The sequence below is a fragment of the Cupressus sempervirens genome, chromosome 4 (genome assembly GCF_028749045.1).
Source record: "Cupressus sempervirens isolate cs-2001-9-10 chromosome 4, ASM2874904v1, whole genome shotgun sequence".
NCBI classification, from domain to species: Eukaryota; Viridiplantae; Streptophyta; class Pinopsida; order Cupressales; family Cupressaceae; genus Cupressus; species Cupressus sempervirens.
In genome coordinates, this window is record NC_143121.1 from 732,333,789 (window position 1) to 732,355,918 (window position 22,130).

General features: G+C 36.2%; 1 protein-coding gene across 1 annotated transcript; it reads right to left on the minus strand.

The window, feature by feature from the left end:
• Window positions 1-267: 267 nt before the first annotated feature.
• On the minus strand, window positions 268-7,503 carry LOC149563437 (squamosa promoter-binding-like protein 16). Its single transcript, XM_089826691.1, has 10 exons — window positions 5,648-7,503; window positions 5,115-5,317; window positions 4,165-5,030; window positions 3,951-4,025; window positions 3,753-3,860; window positions 2,831-2,948; window positions 2,559-2,694; window positions 2,314-2,473; window positions 1,571-2,197; window positions 268-1,463 (listed from the first exon to the last, which is right to left on the minus strand). The coding sequence occupies exons 1-10, from the start codon at window positions 6,349-6,351 to the stop codon at window positions 1,011-1,013; spliced, it is 3,450 nt and encodes a 1,149-aa protein (XP_089682817.1). The 5' UTR covers window positions 6,352-7,503; the 3' UTR covers window positions 268-1,010.
• Between the last annotated feature and the right edge of the window lie 14,627 nt (window positions 7,504-22,130).

Sequence of the window (22,130 nt, forward strand, 5' to 3'; positions counted from 1 at the left end):
TAAATAATCATCGCTGTGAAAGGAAATATTAATTTGAGGATATGATAATATAGAACTAACAAAGTTCATTCAAATTTCTTGATGGACAAGAGTAAAATTTAATCTTACGGCTGTTTAGCTTTAAGGCAACTTGTAGTTTAGATGTACATATATTCAAATGGTTACAATCCCCTATATGAAAACAGACAGCTATGTCTTCCAATTTACTTGAATTTTCAAATACTAGTTTAATTAAAATATGCATCCAATATATTGTATAAACCATAATTCTGCAAACCCAAAGATTATATTTATACAAGAAGAAGATATTTTTCCACCGCCTATTGAGCTTTTTAGTCCTACATTGACCTTGACTGGGTTCTCAAATCCAGCTCAAAGAATAAGGATAATTATAGTCATTATTTTACACGGATAAGATCACAAAGAATAGGCTAATGAAAGCTAACGAAGGGCTTATTTAGCCAAAATTTTCCTAGACATTGTGAACACTAGTGTTATCACAGAATATAACAACTCTACAGACACTGTCATTTCGGCTGTGATGGTCACTTGCAAAGCAAATTCCAGTCATTGATAATAGGCTATAGCACTAGTCCTCATCAAGAAAAACTGCAGCATTTGAGATGTCACCCACAATTATGCAGACATTGGCTGTCTGTCCTTTATTCCTCGGATTTTTTATGAGCCATATCCTCTGTATTAACAATCAGAAAGTTGTTCTATGCATCGATCAAGGCTTCCAAGTCTGGCTGTTCTATCCAACCCTGATAAATATGCACTTCAGAAATTTTCAGGCCATTTGTTACTGCATTTGGGGTTGACCAGAATGAGATAAGTTTGCTACTTTGTAGTCGGTACATGTTAAAGGAATAACCATTAATAGTTCTTTCAATGAAAGATATGATTGTCAATCAATGAAATGTCTGGATTACTCTGAAGCATGAGGATAGGGCACAGAATGGCAACTAGATAATTTTATACTTCTTGAAATAAGACATCTGCAGGCAGTGTTACATATAGCCATAACCAATATTTTCCCACTTGAACGGTGCAATTGAACCAATGCGTGGGGGTCCCTTGAACAATAGGCAAACACATACACACACTGCTGCAATAGCCAGCATGGTAAGCATGTAAGGCCGATATAAGACTCCTTGACTACCAGCCACCCTTCTTAGTTTCTTGTTGGCAAGACTCGCACACTGAGCACAGGTTTGTGAAAGCTTCTGTTGTGATGATATCGAAAGTGTCTTCGATTGGAAAGTGCCAACAATTGCTTCTGCTGCAAGCTCCTTCTTAGGTGTTTCTGAGTTGGCAACTGTAATTGACACCTGAGAATTCCTCCTATCTGACAGTTTTCTTTCAACTAATTTATTATACGAGTGATTGTTTCTCATTAAGGCATATGCATAAGGGGTCTGGCCACTTGCATCCAAGGCCATACTCCACGATTGCAAACCAACCTACAGAAACAACAAACAGTTTTGTCATCAAAACACTGAAACACCTACCTAAACTGTTATGTTAATTTTCAAAATAGGAATGCAGGATAGATCCTAATTTTACTTACATTCTGTGGATCACTTGTCAATGCATCTACCAGGACCTCATAGTTCTGCATACTAGCTGCCAAATGCAATGGTGTAAGGTCACCTGGACCAGCTAACTTTGGATGGAAAATATACTTAGATGAAAACAAACTTGTTGAGACATCATAGTTTAGGAGCAACACCACCATTTCCTTGCAATTCTTTTTCACTGCCCTGTGCAATGGGTTAGTTTCCAGCAGGACCTCGTAGGTTGATTCATGCCCTGCAGCCATTTCAAAAAATATATCCAAAAGCTTCTTGACAAGAGCACACCAGTCCCTTTCCACAGCATATATGAAAATGGACTTGAAGCGCTCAGATGAAAATTCAGGCAAAATAGGTTTACTGGCAAATTCTGCCCCTGCTTGCTGCCTGCTGCTTCTCTGGAAGAGCCATCCCAACTCATTTAAAAAGTTGACAACCTCTTCCCTTGCTCTCGCTCTACTGCAATCTTCAGAATTTTCTTGTAAATGCTCTGTTACTAGCATGCATGATTTGTCCTCAAAGAATTCATCTTCAAATGCAGTTTCAAGACTTTGTAACTCTCTACATATGGCAGCATCTGCAACGATAATAGGAAAGCTATTGCCCTTTAAACCATTTTCCACCTACATAACACCACAACCAAACACAGTTATTAGGACAGCTACAGAAGCACAATAGTCCCTAAAACAAATAAATTAACAGCATAAAATGCCCGACTCAGATTTGAGTTAGAAACCACCTCTATGAAACAACGACCAAAGACATTTGCTGGCCCCCCAGAAAATGTAAACTTTTGCACTCTGTGATTAGTTAGTATAGTTTCTGAGCAGCTCATTGCAGTGCTGTCCCCTTCAAGAACATCTTTGGAGGCATATTTCCCCCTGTAGGCACAAAGAATCCTGCATTTACAACTCAAGAATATTAGAATTGATTATGACAACTCAATCCAAGTATAATACAAACTGACTCAATTACATGACTTACTTTGTCTCAGGTACAGCCAAATTATGGCCTCTCAAGGTAAGAATAGTTTCTTGGCCGGCTACAACAGCTATGGGTAGCACATAGTAAATCTCTGGAGTATTCCATGACCTCCAAGATCTGCATAGCCTAAGCTTACCTGTAAAAGAATGTTATACACAAAAGTTAGATGACATGTTAATTTTTAGTAACATTTATATCATATATGCACCATTGAACTAAGAAAGATGTAACATCAACAAAAAACCAAGTATTATTCATTGCTGATTAATTACCATTCTTGAGAGAAGCTAACTGCTGCTCAGCTTGCACCAATACTCGGCCAGTTCTCCAAAAATCGGTGCTGGCATCCTCCACAAGTATTTTCAGGCGTTGTTGCAAGTCTTCACGTAACTGCAAGATTCAAAATAGGAATTTTAAGTATCAGTCAATCCAACAAAATTGATCGTCAAAACAAAGCTACTATAATTGATGAGGCCTCACTCAAGCGATATAACAATATCACATAATTTCTTTATACATAATACCCTTCCCATTCTCAAATGGTATTTCATGGGACATTTTAATCTTGTACAAATAGGTTGCATCAACATGTTGAAAAACTTTTGTTACAACCAACATGCAAGGAATGTTATTGCGAGATGCTATGCGTACTTTTGCATTCAAGATAATGTGCATACATTGTGATTTTGACAGAAGACTGACCGAGTAATTTTGCAGCGCAGGAAAGTAAATATAGAAAAGCTTGTAATGGACCTACCTCAATTGGTGTCGTCAAGCTTAAAAGATGCAACCTTGAAAGAAGTTTATTTGTTCTGATGCTACTAATAGGAATGTCTTTTCTTGGAGCATCTTCCACTAATTCACCTATAGTAGTTCCATGTCACCTTTTCTTGTTTAACATATTTGTATCCTCTTTTGTTATTTTAATTTGAATGATATGCATGAATCTACCATTATAATACCTGTTCTACGTTCTGAATCTTGTACCGAAATATTTACTTGTGCCTCCTATCATTTAAGATTGAGACAATTCTATAACTATTGGATTATACCAAATTACACTTTAAGAAATTTTATAGAGGTATTTACAACTACAATCTGAACTATAAAACTCTTCCCCAGTAACTTTCAATCTTTTTTGGGGGCAGATAGAGACATATTATAGGAGCTAAACAAGAATTAATTGATACATACACAGTCCCAGCTGGCAGATGGCATTGAGACAAATATGGAAAGCATCACACATCCGGGCTTTATGTAACTCTCCATGTCAGAAGGGCTGTTTGAAAGCCACTCCAGAATCTGCAGTATAAATTTGTCCAATTATATTATAACTTGAAGTTCTTCAACTCTATAAGCATCAGGAAAATAGACTAATACCAGTATATTTACCTGTGAGCGCAATGTCAAAGGTAAATTACTTGGATCTTTATCAAATAGCTTGAAAATAATTCGCCCTGTTCTTTCCTGTCATAATATTCAAGATTATTATGTAATGACAGTTTGTCCAGCAATACCTCCATTCTAAGTGCACAAATAAATACAGGGGCTATCCCTTTGAACACTTGCAAATATCAGATTGAGAATAAGCAGCAGGACAGTATACCTGTGAATCAGAATTAGAGCTAACAGGAGATAGATCTGATCCAGAAGAGGATGAGGTATAACCAGCCATTGGTGCAGGAGACCTGGAACCTCCACCTTGAAATGGTGATCTTGACACTAAATTCTGGTGAGGCCTCCTATTACCAACCTTTGGAAGGTTGTATGGCGAGCACCCATCATTGCTGGGGCTTGCATCTAGAGTTAGATTATCATCCTTGCAGATAGAAATGCTGTCATTCTCTCTGCCTTCATATTGGGCATGCAAAGGAAACAATTTATGCACAAGAGGAGGTGAGGAAGATGGAGATCTTTCGTCAGTAGGATTGCTGCTATCAGAAGAAAAATATTTTCGGGCAACGCTATTCTGAGTAGGGTTGATCCTATCAGAAGGATTGAATAGCTGCAATGGCATCGAGCGTGTGAAAGCATGCTCAGAAACCCCGTCAGAAGGGCTGGAACTGATCTTTGCGGAACCAAAGATGTTAGACTTCTGAGCTTGTAAATTGTTGTCTTGAGATTTTGTCGGAGCCGCTGGAGCAGGAGGTGAAGGCATTGCTTTAAAACTAGTTGCAAGCTCAGCAGCGAGGGTGTTACTCAGAATGGTAGTGAGGGCTTCAGGTGAAGAACCTGTCAAACCTGAAAGGATTGCCATTGCTTCTGCAGTAGTGGGTGAAGAGGATTGATGGCCATTTGCCTTGGGATCATCTAGCCTAGGGGCTTGTTGCATACCTTGAGCAATGTTAAGATCAAAACCCAAAGAAGACCCAGCTGTTTTTTCTGAGGAAGAAGAAATCGAGATAATCTTGTTCAATAACTGAACTAACTGATCTCTGTCGGAGGATAGCTTTCCCACTGTAGAATTATTCCCTGGAAATAAATTTTAATGCAAAATCAATATGAAGTACGTCAAAAGTCGGTATTTCGGAAGAAAAAGTCAACAGTAGCCCTCACCTTGAAGCCGTGATAGGATGCTGAGAAGGTTCACAATGTTCAAATTTCCTAAGCCCCCATTATCCTGTGTAGCAGCAGCAGCAGCTAACAGCCCCCTGGACAACGCATCCTCTGGCTGTGTCTTTCGCCTACGCCTGTTATGCCCTGCAAGTCTTCTTCTACAGCTTCTTTTTCCCTCATCAAATTCTGGAAGTGGATGAAATCTGAACAGGGCAGACATTCATAAGCTAGAGGACTTTTATAAAATCAAACCCTAGAAAGCAAATGAATGAGAGAAAGAAACTTTCAAAGCTACACACAATCGTGACAAATCATTAACAAACATCTGAAACCAGTACAACGTAGGGGATGACAATCACGCACGGAATTTCTGTAAATTGAAAAGCATTTTGACAGAAAGAATTCAAATCCCATCTCTACCATCTATTAATCAATCATATTTTGAAAAAATGGGATTTAGTTTCTCATGTTGGAGATTCATAAGTCCAAATGAAAATTTTGGAAATATATAATCATATGCGAATTCTTCCAACCTGCTGCACTGCTGGCAAAACCGTTGCATGAGATTACCAACAAGAGCTTTTGAGGCCTTGGAATGTGCCTCGCAGACCTTGTGGCGCCTGTGGTAGTCCTTAGCGGCAGTAAGATCACCGCGGCAATCATCTACTTGACACATAGGATAAGAACTACCCGGAGAGCCTGATCTTACGCGCTTGGTCTGCCTGGACGAGTTTGCATCATCAGCATAGGAGTAACAACTCGCTCCAAGCTTCAAGGCCAGGTTCCCATCAGCATCCTCCTCTTCTGATGAATCTTTGCTAGGAAACAAGGGTTTTGTGGCTTCCTCCAGCTTCCTTTTCTGCTCTGGAGATGAAGAGCCATTGTTTCCCGGATCCAAGCCTGTGTCATCGCTAAGTCCCAGTCGTAAGACCTCCGAAGGGGCAACCTGTGATTTGGGGCTGCTGGATTGGATAGGCTTTGCCAAAAACATGACATTGTCCCATTCCCACGAATTAGGGTTCCAGTTAGCCCTAGAACCCTCAAAAGTTGAGCGATTCAATTGTAGCTGTTGTTGATGTTGATTTTGCTGTTGCCAATTTGCTCGAGTCCATGATGAATCCGCTGGCTCGATACAACGCTTGGCAGGAAGCGGACAATGATCGTAATACCTGCCTGGAAGAAATTGATTATGCTGGAAAAATGGCGTGGCAACCTGTGGCCCTGCCTTGCCGTCCATTGTAGACTCCTTTTTCAACCTAATGAAAAAATATATAACCGTCCGGCTTCAGATGGTCAAGCCTCACCTGCAAAAATAGCTGATTTCTCAAATGTCTATCGCTGTTGTGCTATTTTATTGTCTACGATCGTAAGCTTCGCCATAACTCTAAACTTTCAGAGGCTCAAAGCTCGCAAAACCTTACGGCTCAAAGCTCGTAAAACCTTACGGAAACCCTTCCGTTGTACAAGCCATTTCTCACAAACTATATGATTCAAATCACAGCTCTGAACCACTGATTGTTCTGTGCAGTAAATCAAAACACCTCGAACTACCTCCTTCAGATCAGCAAACTTTAAATTTAAACAGGCTTTTGCCACTAATTATCCGAGCATCAAATCCGCAACACCGACAAACGTTGTAAGCTACCATTTGCTGCTATAAGATACTTCAAAAGCCAAAGCCAGCAATATCAACTCCCGTCAACAGCCTATGAATTTTGGCATGCAATTGCCATCTTCTAGACCGTCTATGTCTCTATAAATCTATAACCCCACATTTCATTGCACAGATTTTTCCAAATCACAACACAGCAGATGAAAAGCTCCTCCTACTTTAGTTTACTTTCCCTGTATATTCGCTCCAGACGATCTACCACTCCCAAATCCCAACAGCGCATCTGTAACCCGCACAACTATCTCAGAACCTCAACAAGCAAACCGCCCGAAACCCTCCAAAACAACACCCAAAATATCTCGAAGAGCTCCCTCTCCCAAGTCCCGCCTTTAAACCAGCATTTGTACCCAAATCAGACCAAAAACCAACACATCCACACGATTTACAAAATCGCTGTACACGTACAATCCACTCCCCAAATTTACAACCTTCCTCGTACAAATTCACAGTCTTCCCCTCTGACAAATCGGTCTTTCTTCAATTTCCACCCAAATTCTCATCATTTTCCACGGGTAAAAGCTCAGAAAATGAACAAAAAATAGAGGAATCAGTGCAGGCTGTCAATGGCCACAATAATTTGAGCAGTAAAGCAAAAAAAAATTCCACCATATCGCCGTATCTGTACATTCTGCCTTTCACGCGATGCTTGCCTAGGGTTTTCTTCCTAACCACACCTAAACCCCACCCCATAGTTTGTGAATCAGATCGCCAAACGCTACACGCAACAAGTGGAGATCTTCGTACAGTAGTCCCACTCCCTAACACCATTCACGCGGAAAGAAACCCCCACGATTTCTTTACCCATCCACCGACTGACCGCCTAAGTCTCACCGGGAAACCGTCTACATCCAGTTCAAACAAAATAAACATTTATTTTTATTATTATTACACCCCTTGCAGGACGTTGCCCCCCGCCAAAATGGTTAGTGAAAGCTGAGTCCACATTATTGTCCTTCGCTTTTCCATTTTCATTGGTTGTCGATTTCAGTACGTTGATACTCCACGTCAGCGCACAGAAAGTATGATGACTAAAGGACCAAACATTGTAGTGCCCAGATTTATTCCAGAGACCTCGGAGCAGTTCTACACCGTTCCACCCGTTCCTTATTCGAGCCTCTTCGGGAATTTTTAATTCAACCACGTTGCCACTTGTGCTTTGAAGTTTTGGATTTATTTTGTACCTTCGTGACAGTATTCTTAATTGAGCTTTCATTTTTCCATCATTTATAAGCAGATAAAAAAAAATTCGTTCAACCAAAAGGATCTTAGTTGTCAAAGTCGTTCACGGGACTATTTAGTCTTTTTACTGTTTATTATTATTTATTGTTTTTTTTACTTAGAGTTCTCGGAATTTATGACAAAAACATAGGGTTCAAAATTTTGATTAGATTTCGATAATTTATTTAATATTTATATGGAGTAGTATTGGGATGGAATTTATGACAAAAATATAGGGTTCAAAATTTTGATTAGATTTCAATAATTTATTTAATATTTATATGGAGTAGTATTGGGATGGGTACTAACTGAATGGGTTCTTATAAAATTTTACTCATGAAATAAGGATTGAATCTTGATAGCAATATTATAATTTGAATTGTTGTGGAAAAATATCTCCTCCCCATAAAATATTGTTTTCAATTATATTAAAAATAATTGTTATTCCTTGTAAGGAATTACTATTTATTTACACTTACAATTAAAAAAAATCTAATATCTTAAAGTTTGAAATAGTTTATTTCTAAAATATATTTTTGCACCTTAATATCTAAATGCTTATTGGTTAGTCACAATTTTACTCGGGTTTAATTATCTTTTAAACTCAAAAAACAAGAAAAATAAAACTCAAGGTTCATTCTTAAATCTTCCAAACTTTGTTGTTTTCTTACAGGTTGAGCCAACACAACAAGATCTATAAGTAGAAATGATTGTTGCATGTGCTCCACTCAGCAAGTTTGGAACCTATGATCAATCAAGATCTCACAAGCTCCACTCAACGGCATTCAAAATTTATTTTTTCACTCAAAAAAACTTGTTTGTCAATCTCCCCATAAATTCTATGTTAGTTGAAGAGGTAAAATTGTGACTAATTCTCTACCATGATTCAAGACAGTCAGTTTCACATGCATTTTCCACTTTGACATAGAAACGTTATACATCTCTTATACCTCACTCATATTGTAGAAGTTTTTGCCTTGGTAGGTAAAAATGTGGGTGAGACATGGAGAATGAAATTATGTTTCCTCTAAGAATTATGCAGTATCAGTTGTAGTATTAACTTCTTGTTCCCCTCCTAAAGAATTTCCACAATGTGCATAAAGCTTACATCGGGCATAGCCAACAACAACAATGTAGACATCCTCCTCTTGAGTATTTGGCCTCGAAAACCTCATGTGTAATCTCTTTGTACTATTCTACCAGTTGTACACATAAACCTAATTAATAAAATGTCACAAAACACCTACTATTTAAATATTTGGCAAGTGGGTATCTGTCATAGAGCATGTGAATGGGTTGGTGTAGATTTGATGCATAATTTTGGACTCAAAACCAAGACATGTGGATGTTTTGCCAAAAAAAAAATTGAAGGCTCAATCAAGTAACACACATTATTTTGTAGAAATACAAGCATAGTGAAAGTGTATTATCTATGTGGAAGTCTCTAAAGTCTTCAGTATTTTTATTTAGATACTTTTCGTATGAAAGAAATGAAAATAAATAATATTGCAAGATGATTCAAGCATGATTTAATGATGTTATGTAATTTGATTATGACACCTTGAATAGTGTGTCTATCATGTAATATTATTTGCAAATTTTTAATGATACTTTATTTTGTTAAAAAAATATCTCTAGTAATTTATTTCCTTCTACTTGCCACAATAGGCATGGACTCCTAACTCTTGTTGAAATATTCTTTAATAGATTTTATTATGTATGATCTTTTTAGTTAGAGTTTGAATCTTGAGGCAATATAAAGAACTCAATGTCCATAAGTTAAATTGTATTTAGCCAATGTTTGTTTTGATGGGTATTTTACTAATGCTTATTATGTATGATTATTTTATTAGAATTTGAATCCTGAGGGAACACAAAGAATATAATGTTCATAAGTTAAATTGTATTCAATCAATTAAACAATAATTATTTAATATTTATATGAGAAAATGAATTAGGTTACAACTACTTAATATTTATATGAAAAAATAAATTAATATTATCAATGATATATATATAAAATATTGTCTTTGAACTAAAAAGTAGTAGAATAAGGTTGTTGTCCCCTATAAACTAAACACTAAACGTAACTAAATATTACATTGGAGACAAAACATTAAACTTAACTAAGACAATAGATTATAATCAACTAAGATTCAAGTAACAACAAAAGGGAAACAAGGAATCACAAGACAAACGCAATCAAGCTTTGGGGTTGTGTTTCCCACTTGATAGGGTTTTAGGCCACTTCTCATAGAGAAAGTTGAGTAGTTATTTATTATTAATACCCTCATTCCTTGGGCATTTTGCTTCAAAAGATAGAAGGTAGTTGTGGCACTATACATGACTTTAAAACCAAATTTTGCAATGTTTTGCATACCTATCTCCATCTCAAAAAGTTTTTGAATCACTTGCTCCACATTTCTATTCATATTGTTAGAGTAAAGGGTTAATTTAATTTCATTTATTAAATTACCTTTACTCTCTTCTTAAGATTTCTCTTTATGCACTTGCATTTCCATTTAATAATTAAATAGTAATTATTGAGTATCATTTACCTCTTAGGGTTTCCCTTTTAGGTTTTACAATCTCCTTCTATAAGGATTGATCAATTGTAAATTCCATTCATTCTTTCAATCTGATAACATATTCTTTCATACTTTTAGAGCCAAACCCTTGCCTTCTCTTTATTTTTTCTTATCTATAACAAGTTCTTGCATGCAGATGTTCTTCGAGTTTTGTGGATTTGTATTGCTCAAATCCTTCACATATCATGTATATGACTTTTCATCTCAAAAAACTTTTCTATTACACACTCTATTTTTCTATTTAGAACTATATACCATTCTAAAAAGGCAAGACAACCGACACAACCATTAAAGGTTCAAAAAGAATCATCATCCTCCAACATCATTTCTCAAATAACCTTTAGGTTGTCACAGTTATGCAACACGCTAATAATATTGTGAAGCCCCATCCAAAGCTTGTTGGCTCATATTACTTTCATTTCCCTATCTTTAATAATAACATTCCCCATAAAATCTAATTTAAATCCCCCATGTATTTGTTGGGGTCCCCATTCTTTCAAAGTTGGTTTGAGTTTTTCTTTTTCCTCCATTTCCAACGCATGGTTCCACAACACATGCTCCATTTCGAGCACTTTCCTTAAATAGGGACCCTTTTTCTTGCCCTTTGGTTGAGTGCCTTAGATGAACTTAATTTTGGACATATATCAATCAAATTGTGAGTCCCTTGAGACCCTCGATTGATAAAGAGTCCCTTTAGTCTTCACCTGGGTTTTTGCTTTCCTCACCCCCCTTTTTCTAGGTCCTAGGTTTATCCTTTTTTTGTCTTTCTGAGTTCTAGATCTTAGTGCTTTGTAAAGGAACTTTTTTCAAACTTTCAAAATTTGAAGGTCCCTTGACCTCTGAAAGTCCAATAAGTGTGATCTTGTAAGAGCCTGATGTTACCCTATGTTCAAGAAAGGGGCTAAGACATGGAGAATTTTTAGACTTTCACAATCTAAAGGCTTTCTCCTACTAGTGTCACCCAAATTCTTTGCCTATAAAAGGAAGTTGGAACCTTTGTCTTACCATTATGCAATTAAACCTCCAAACTCTAAGTGACATTACTACCAACTCTGTGACTCCTTTGTGAGTCATTAGCAACCTATTTCTCTTCATTCTACACTCTTTATGGGTCCACCACACCCTAGACCATTCTCATTGAGCTCACCTTCATAGATTTTATTAGCTTTTGTACTTTTGATGTAGGGTTTTTGTGTGCTCTATATGGTTTTCTTTCTTCTTTTTTAGTTTTTTTAGTTGGGTAGGTTTTTTTGTTTGGCGCTTTGGTTAGACAGGTTTTTGAATTTTTTAGTTTGTGAGTACTTTAGGTTTTTCTTTAAGTGTGTTTGGAATCAGGAACTTTTTTGTCTCATCCCTCCCTTTGCGCTATGTGAATTCCATTCAAACTTTCATAATGCAGAGGTCTAAAACTCCATTCTTTGTCATGCATAATGATACCATTTAAGTAACTAACACATCATTTCTTCATTGTGAAGTCCTTTCAAACTTTTACAATCTAAAAGTCTGAAAGTAATTTTTGGTCTGATAACTCCACTTTCTCTACACAGCCAAACTTTGCTTCTACTAAGTTCTAACCCTCACCTAAGTTTCATGTTTGTCAAAATATGACAAGTCTAAAACTCTGACATGTAGAGCACTTTTCCAAGAATGAAGAGTGCCAAAAGTAAACACAAGATAGCCTTTAGTGAATTGGACCTTTCATAATCCAATCTTATTTAGACTGCGATAAGTCCAAAACATTGAAAGGGAAATGTGGATAGTTTTCAAAAATGGGAGATTTTGATCTCTTAAAGGGTTTCTTTCTTGTTTTTTAGGGGTTTTTAGAATTTGTGCTTACATTGAGTGATTTTATTAGTCAATTTAACATATTAGATGTTTTTCTTACTTTCGATAAGGGATTTTTTATTACATATTTTGCATGTCGAATGCCTAAGAAAATAGTTGTGCTCCCAATGAAGTACCACTTTAAAAGGTACCATAAACCAAAAAGAATGAGCAATGCTCATAGGGAAATAATTGATAGTAACATTGGTCACATGGGTTGGGTGACCTTCTAACAACACTTCAACCAACCGCAAGGAAGGTCTTCTAATTCCACTACATTTTGTTTATTTAAACTTGTTATTCTCATTATCAAACTTGTTCATGATACTACTTATCATTATGTTTCAGATGATAATGCTTTTAAGAACAAGAATGGAGATATTGTGCTAGACTTAAGGCATGATGTTAGAGAGGATGTACTTAACTAACAGAAGGGTCTAGAGAATTTTTACCCTATATCTAAGGAGCTTGGTAAGAAATGGTTTTATGACCATACCGAGGATGCTTATTTATAAAAAGGTCAACAAACACTACTTGGTGGTCAAGATGCCCATGCACAAACTAGAAGAAATGATATGAACCAAGGGTATATGAACAATGACATGCAAGCATTTATTACTATGATTAGTAGGGAATGGGGTCTACCTTAAGTGTATTAGTTTGAGTCATGGATGATTTATATTATAGAAACTATAAAAGGAAGGCAGGCTCACAATGATTGGGGTATTATTCTCAGTGACAACCTTGAAAAGAAATTAAGATAGGTAAAATATAACCCAACCATTTTCATAACATCTCAAGAAGGGTATCTAAATAATGAAACATGAGCAATTGTCACTATGCTTAGTAGAGAATGGGTCTACCCCTAGTGCATAAATTTGAGTCATAGATGATTCATGTTATAGAAACTATTAAAGGGAGGTAGGCTCACATTTATTGGGTTGTTATTATCAATGACAACCTTGACAAGAAAGTAAGAAAGTTAAATATAACCCAACATTTTCATGACATTCTACATGTTATATCTTCTCATCCCAAGGGCTGAGTATCCAAGCCTATACAAGAAGGCTAATACTGAACCCATCTAGTTGGCTATATCATGTGTATCCTCAACTTTAGAGGAAAGGAGAATTGGATATGAAAAGTAAGGAATATAGGGTGGTGAATGATGTCTTTTGTGGGAAGTCTTATTGTGAAACAAGGTACTAAGAGGGGGAGGGGGCATGAATTAGGATCTATAAACTTTTCACTTCTTGAAAAAAATAACAATTTAATTGCATTCACTCCTAATCCATCTCATAACTAGATCATATACTATATAATCATGAACTATAAAATTGAAATAAATCTAGCTATGCATGACATCCATCAACATGAAAATGTAAACACATAACACAAAGATTTTGGTAAACCAGAAACCCTCCAAGGTGAAGTTAAAATAGGGGTGGGGATGACACCCTTAAATCTTCACTATTGCAATAATAAAGTTCGCCTATTAGGGCTGTAATTTTATCACTTTTGATGATCTACCCTGTGAGGGGTCTACTCAATTAAAAACATTACAAGATTGTTAAGTCCACCTTGATTAAAGTAATTAAACTTATAATGAAGTAAGCACCATGTTAGGAGATTTAACTAGGTTTGTTAATAAACCACAATGTTAAGAGATTTTCCCTGATAAACTGGTTAGAATGTCTTAGTACCTGATCCTTCAATTTTCTCTCACAAAGTTGATTACAAGTCTTCTCTTTTCAATGTCTAAATATGATCTCCTTATCTTATTTGGTTTGTTCTTCCCTTCAATGCTTGGTTGCTTTGTTTGATCTCTATATCAAACTTAGCCTTCCTTGCTCTATCCTAGCCATTTTGCACATTCATGATCTTCCTTCGCACACCATAATGTTTTAGGATTTGATCCCCTCTTAAATACATAATCAGGGAAGGTTCTAGATCATAGTCAACAAACCAAAATTTATTCTTTTGATGCTTAGTCTTTCTGATTTTTTTATTGGTTACTCTGCCTTTCTAGGGATGATGTCCTCTGACAAAACACGAATTTGGCTAAAATAATTTACATAAATTTTGTGCCATTACAAACACATATGCCAAAACTATTTTTACTCAGCAATCGAATGTCTTAATGCTCAGTCATAACTAACATTCATGTTGTCCCTCAGCTTCTATAGGTTTGACATGTACTAACTCACTCGACATGTATTATCTTTACATCGCCCATTCTCCATATGTTTCACTCGACATGTATTATGAGTTAGTCTCTACTAGGGTACTCAATAACCTTTGACTTGTTCTGCATGTAGTGAAATATAAGCAAGTCCATGTAACTCAGCCTTCTTAGGATGGCTCGGTAGCAGTGATGACTGACCAATGTTGGATGGAAAATGATTAAGTGTTAGACACTAATAGGAAACAAGGCTTAGACATTGACAATCTCCCACTTTGACATTAGCAGCAAAAACACTTTGTCATGACTTAGCAATTTAGTAACATTCCAAAATATCAAAAAATAACACTCCCCTTAATTGTGATTTAGTCTTCAAAAGCTTAACTCTGCTATACACAATATATATATACATGTTTGTGATCATGTGATCTCTAATGTTGACTTGTCTAATTTTCTTTGATTGTTGATCATTTTGATCTGAATTCCCCTGTGAATGACGTCAAATATTTCCCCCCTTCTTTTTATCACTCTATGGTGTGGGGTTTGCAGGGGTCAGCTTATACTTATCCAAAAATATTTTGTGATTTAATAAAATCACCTCTAATCCTTGATTTCATCTAGATTGGGTTGATTCCAAGACCTGAATCTAGATTTCTAGCTAAGCAACTAGATCAACTAAACTATCTACAGTTGAGAGATGAGGATCTCTCTTAAACCAAATCTTGTGCAACTGATAGTTCCTTCTATATTACCTCCAGATGAGGTAGCAACATGGTTTGGATTGAAATTAGTTTATATCTAATGTTGTTATCTTTATTCATTAGCATGGATAACCTCCCTTGACCAAATATTAATTTATTGTATGAATGTGAGCTTGAACTTGCATTTTTGCTCAATGAATTAACAAAAGCCTTCAAATCTATTTGTAGTTGATCAATGGATTGTTGATTCTCCATAGTGACGAAATCAACATCACAAAGGTTTGTATGCAATGAACGAATAATTGTCAAAATCCCTTCCAAACTAGTTACAAGGTTAGAAAGCTCAACCTGCCTTATTGTAAGTTTTGTTGAGATTTTCTCCAAAACTTTGTGCTCGAACTTTTTCTCAAACCATCTCATCATCTTATCATTGGTCTCTTATCTTCTTTATTCACTTTCTCAACTATATACACCAACTAATCCAAAATTGGATTTTGCCCATTTACATCTTGAATATCAAAAGCATCTACAAAAATGTCTTTTATATCATGGATTACCTATTTTTTCTTGAACTCCCTTCTTAGTTGTTCTTTCTTTGTCTTTTGACTCAACAAAGCTTGTAGATCTTGCATTTTCTCCAATGTCATATTGTTAGGATCATACTTGGGTAAAGTAATGACCTTGTCTAAGCTTATTGTAGTCTTAGGTGTGTCAAACTTTTGTGCCAATATCTGTGATCGAGGGGTGCTATCACCAGACAATGATATTTTCAATTGTTTTCCCTTTGTACTCAGTCTCGGTGTATGTTGTTCAGTGTGCTCCTGTTGAGTTTATGCAACATGTTGAACATGTGTATCAGTATGAACAACACTCAACAACTCAATAAGATATTGAATAACCTCTTGCTCCTTAGGCTTCTCAATTTTTGTTAGCTTGAATATTTCTACCTTATTTTCTCCCTCTATGGCATCTTGAGCAGATTGATCTGCTTCACCTTTCTCTTCAATTTTCTCACCAACAACATGTGTAGACTTTGGTATCACAATGATCACCTTGTCCTGTTGCTCAACACTTATTTCTAAAAAAATTGTGAAATATGTAACCTATGCAGTGTCATTTGTTGCACTATCAATCCATGGATACTATTGTATTTGCAACAAAACAAGATTGGTGTGGGGGGGAGAGGTGTTTGAGGTATTTGATTCAATATTTTTCAAGTCTTCCTCAGTTAATATATTATGATTAAGTGGTGATGAATCAGGAACATCCTTTACAGTGACAACATCTTGTTGTTCACCCCTCTCTACCAACTTCCTCACTTCTTCTTCTTCTAGTCTATTAAGTTCATCATCATCTTGATTCTCTAATTCAATAGCATCTCTGCCCTTTTCCTCTTTTTCTTCTTATATCAATGGAACTAGAAATCCAAATGCTTTCTTCCATATCAAAATGCTTTCTTTCTCTACTTTGTCTGCCTTATTCTTCAAAATTTTCCATGCCCTTACTTTTGGCACAAATTTCTTGGTAAAGTATTTTAGTGAAATAGACATATGTGTCTTCATTAGATCAGGCATTGTTTGTGCCAATGTAATATCTCTTATTTGCCTCTCAGTGGATAATGCCCACTTCCATTTTGCATCTAATTTATTATACAAATCCTCAGGAATGCCTTTACCTAATTTTATAGGTGTATATCTAAACTTTTATCATCATATTCATCATTGCTTTTTCAATCTTTGTGACCTTGGTCATGTAACATAATTGAACATCATGAACCATTAAGACTCTAGTTGGAATCAACGATAGGGTGACAGATGCATCTCTAGTCATCACAATGTTAGGGTACATCATAAATTTGGGTGGAGGACATTGGTCATTCCTCACAATCTATGTTGTTTTCCTTCAACATCTCTTTCCTAGATACAGATACAGTAGATGCCATTTTGAAATTAGGATTTAATCAACTTCACTTCAACAATTTCAAAATCAACTTAACTTGACACCTTAAATCTTACTTAATTCTTCAAATCTTGTCGATGACACACTATGATTCACTTGTTCTTCTGCTAAAATCACCTATGTGCATTGAAATAGATGGGTAACTAAAAATGAATTTCAAAATTTGGTATATACATCCAATTTGTCGAATTAGGTCTACAATAAATGTGTTATACTAAAGTAGGAACATTACAATTGTCTTCAACCTTCACATAGCAAATGGGTTCTCACTTCTTTCCTTTCAATGCTTGGTCTTCATTACTTAGCTTAGTCAATACCATTTAGTTTAACCAACACATCATCTTAGTCGTTGTAAACTTTTGGTCCATATTGCAATGCTTGGTCAATACAGACAATATTATTGATGCTCCACACTTGATAGTATAATTGATTCCATTGCCTAATTCTTCTCTTAGATATGTCCTAGTGCATCTTGATTCATGATGATATGGACTTTTAATCATTTCTCTTGTAGTGTCTCTCCCATTTGATTTCTGTAAGCCATCCTGATGGATGCAAACTTGTTGATCTTTTTGTGTGAAGTGATCATGTTTGGGACCATGAGTGGTCTACACCCTTGAGGTGGTTCGATTTATGTTACGATATCAATTGCTTGGATTATGCTTATGGCTAATTTATGAGATTATGATGTGTTAGATGGTTTCACTAAGGTTTGTGCCAGTGGTTATCAAGATCGATGTGGTATCATGATGTTGTTCCGTGACTACCCTGAGATGTGTGCAGAGATTGCGCTGTGTACTATTACCGGCTATAGTGGACTAGGTTCTCATAGCAATGGTTAGTCATGTTATGACTATGTTCACTTATGTGTTTTAAGTGTCTTTTCGTGTTGTTCAAAACAACCATTATTAAATACTTAAATAATTAGAAATGAATTGTCCATATTGGATTCATTGGTTATGTGCTACGGATATTTACCTTTTTATATTTTGATCTGACAGATACTTGTTATTCATGATATGTTTCACATTTGAGATGGCCTAAGAGTCAGATATTATACTTAGATTTCAATATCATAGATGTTAGACTCCTATGTTGTTTAGTGGATCGTAATTGCATGATGATGCCATTTTGAGATGGCAGAATGTTTTAGAATGATATCTAGTTTTCTGGAATTTGGACATATCTCTGATTATGTTATATGTCGGATTTGATGCTATGGTTATTTACTTCATTCTTGCTTTGTTATGCTTTATGCGAATGTGAGTGATGTAAATGGATTATTTTAGTATATTTGAATATGTGGTTAAATTGGGTATTTAATGCATTTATCATTTCAGCTATGTTATCATATGCAATTGCACTTGATCATGTGTTTTAGTGTGCAGGATTTATATCCCTGGCAATGGCACATGGAGTTAGTGATTCAGCTATTCATATTTACCAATGTCATCCTTGTATGGTTGACGTATCTTATTTAACTATTTAAATTGAACCTTCTAGTGATTTGATAAATCCAGAATCATTTGCGTCGTGTGATTAGACCTGTGAATGTGTCTATGCATTTAGAGGTTTGCATTATTGTGAATTTTTTAAAGATTCTGTGATTTTGGTTTTTGGGTTTTCAAGTTTTATTTTAATTAATTTTAATTTCTAGTAGCATTGCCATAGATGAATTCCAATTACTTGGAATAGTATGTTTTTGTTTGGGTTGATTTGGGGTTTAACTAGGTTGGCTGGTTATTTACCCTAATTGATTATTCACTCAAAAAGTGAATAAGTATCAAAAGAGGAATTTAATTCCTCACTTCTTACTTTTGAATTAGAAAGTTTGAGAGTAAAACCCAAAACCCTCTTCATGAGGAATTACTATTCTATTTGTTATGGGAGCTATGGGCATGGGATCATCGTGAGCTCAGTCTCATTGGATCTAGCTCGGGGAAACCTTGGATTAAAGCAATTTTTGGCTACTTCTGCGGGATTTTTATTTTATGGTTCATATTCCTATTTTGCCCTTTGGCTATGAGGTAGGGCTCTCCCATTTTATTTTTTCAGCTCCATTTCTACTTTTGTTTTTGGTAGCCATTTGTTAGGAGGCTAAGAACTAGTGTTCCCCCTCTGTTTATGTGTGCTAGCTTTAACCGGTTGGGTGGGTATGAGCATTTCGCTATTTTCTAGGATGAGGGTTTGGGGTTTTGCACCATTATGCTAGTTGTTTTTTCATACGAACTCCAAACCCAAATTTTGTTTGATATTTGTGGTTTTTATGCCCTACGACCAAATGGGTTTTAATTTTGAAGTTTTTGAATTTTGAGATTTTTTGCCTCGATTTACATGCCACCCAATTTTTTCAAGTTTTCTTGGCATGATGTTGGTTGTAGACTTGGATCATCCGTAGGATGTCAGTTAGACTATTGTTGCACTTTTATGTTTGCATTGGGATGCATGCCACATCTATACTCTCGACTTTGTGTTTAGATGAGTGATTTTATACCCAGTGTTATAATTTCTTTTGGACCCTTGTTATTGTTTCATGGACACTAAGATTTGTGTAGAATCCATACTCCAGGATTGAGGTTGGTTGAGTGAGTTCATGATGTCTAGTCTTGTTACATCATTGGGATTCATGTAGAATCCACACTCTTGGATTAAGGCCAATTAAGTGAGTTCATGATGTATGGTTTTATTGTTCATTGGGATTCATGTATAATCCATCCTCCCGAGCTTAGTTTTGACTGAGTGATATTTTGCTTGTGTTCGCATCCAGTCCTTGTGTTATGATCTTCGTGATGGTGGTGTGCCACATACTAGCATGTGTACATGAATTTGTTGGGTGATTTGCGAGGCCTAATCTTTCGTGGTATTTCTGGGAGTTATGATCATTTGGGGTTGGGTTGGGAATATGCATGTCTATAGGCACTCATCATTGGATGAGCATGGGTAGGGTAGGGTAGCATATGGAGGGGGCTTCTATCTTTGCAGCCCGATGAGTATTTCCTATAGGTTGGCGTGCTGAAGTTTTAATCAAGTGATAACTAAATAAAATAATGGGTGGTAATAAAACTAAGATAATAAAAAGGTTCTGGATTGTGCTCCTTTCGTTGGGAAGTGTGAGATGTTAATACTAGCTTGGGTTTTTTGATGCCAAGTGACTCTCCATGATGTCATCCCTTAAATAGTAACCTTTTGAGTGTCTGACCAGGACCTATAGTACTTGCATTGTCTCGTGTTCTTGGTTTTAGTCATCATTGTTGTCTAGCATGAGTGTTAGCCATGGATGTTTGCTTTATGTGTATTTGTGGTTGGATCATTATATCCATCAACATGGTGGGAGTGGACCTATGGGTTTCACGTGGTTAGGAGGCATAGCTACCTATACCACTGCTAGGGACTGGTGTACAGAGATGACCTATTGTCCCAGTACGACCATTGTTGGATATTTTTACTTGATACTTCAGGTTCTAGAGTATGCTTTCTTGTGATTTATGCCTTCATTGGAATGCTTGAATATCATGTTTAGATGATGTTAGTTTATTTGAAGCATTCCCTTATTATGATGTTTAGCATATGATTAAATGATGTTATTTTCTTAGTTGGAGTATATATTGCTTATTAGATTAGCATGTTAGATTTCATGTTCTTATGATGTTATTACGCTTTAGTAGTGATGTCCTCATAAGATAGCTCTAACTATCTAGTTGGCAGTTTGGGGTGTTATGCACGGGGGATGGCTAGGACCCTCAAGGTCTCATAATACTATTATGGTTGGGAGGAATCTCACACTTAGTTCATTATTTTAGTACATTGCAATGTTGCTTTCAGTTCATTTCCTTCACTACTATGTTTAGATGGTTAGATTTAGTTTCCATCTTTCTATTATTGATTCGAGTGTCGATGCCTCAATTGTGGACCTGATACTACCATGTGTGGAGGAAATATTCTTCCTACCTTTTTACCTTGTGTTTTTTTGGCCTACTTTTGTGAATCTTCATGTGAGATTGTACTTTCTCATGTGAGAGTGCAAAAGTTTGTGTGGTGTGTTGAGTTTCTTCATGCAGCTCATAGTGTTTCCTCACACGAAACTCCACACTAGAGTAGGGTGTTTTGGCTATGGGGCCAAGCATTTTCTCGCACTGTTTGGTGCATTTCCACATGTGAAAGGAAAATCCTTGCGTCATGCAATGTACTTCCTTGTGCGAGACTGCTAGTTGTGTTTTCTCACGTGGAAAAGAAGGGGCACTTTCGCTATTTTCTAGAGAATGCAATTTGGTAATTTGAGTACCCTTTGGGATTGCTTAAATTCTTAGGCTTCAACATATCAAAGATTATGTGTTATGTTGTCATCTTTGGTTTTTGTCTTTTAGTAGAGTGTGTTAGTTGGTAGTGGTATTTGGAGATTCGTTGGTTGTTGGGATTATGGTTAAGTCTTTTGTTGTGATCTTGATAATCCATGTATGATGTTGTCATGTGCATTCATACTTGGAAAATAAAATATATTTCTTTTCTTGTATTGAATCCTTGTTCCAAGGATCTCCAGGTGGGGCATTACATCTCTTGTTGGGAACTAGTGTGTAATATATCATTCAAGTGTATAATTCCTCACATACCTCCTTTGCTTAGATGGATGTGGTGTGATCAATTGATCCATTGGACTGGGTGATCTCAGTTTTGCTTAATCTACTACCTCCAGCTTCTACTTTCCTTTTCTAGGTTTGATTCATCTCCTTTGTTTGTTCCATGATATTTTTTCCTTTTCCTTTAATGTGCTCATTGCTTGGTGTTGGTGCTTGGGTCCTGTAGTTCAAATTGACATGCCCAACTTTGTGACAACTAAAGTAAACTAAGCTTCCATTCAACCATTTCTTATAATTA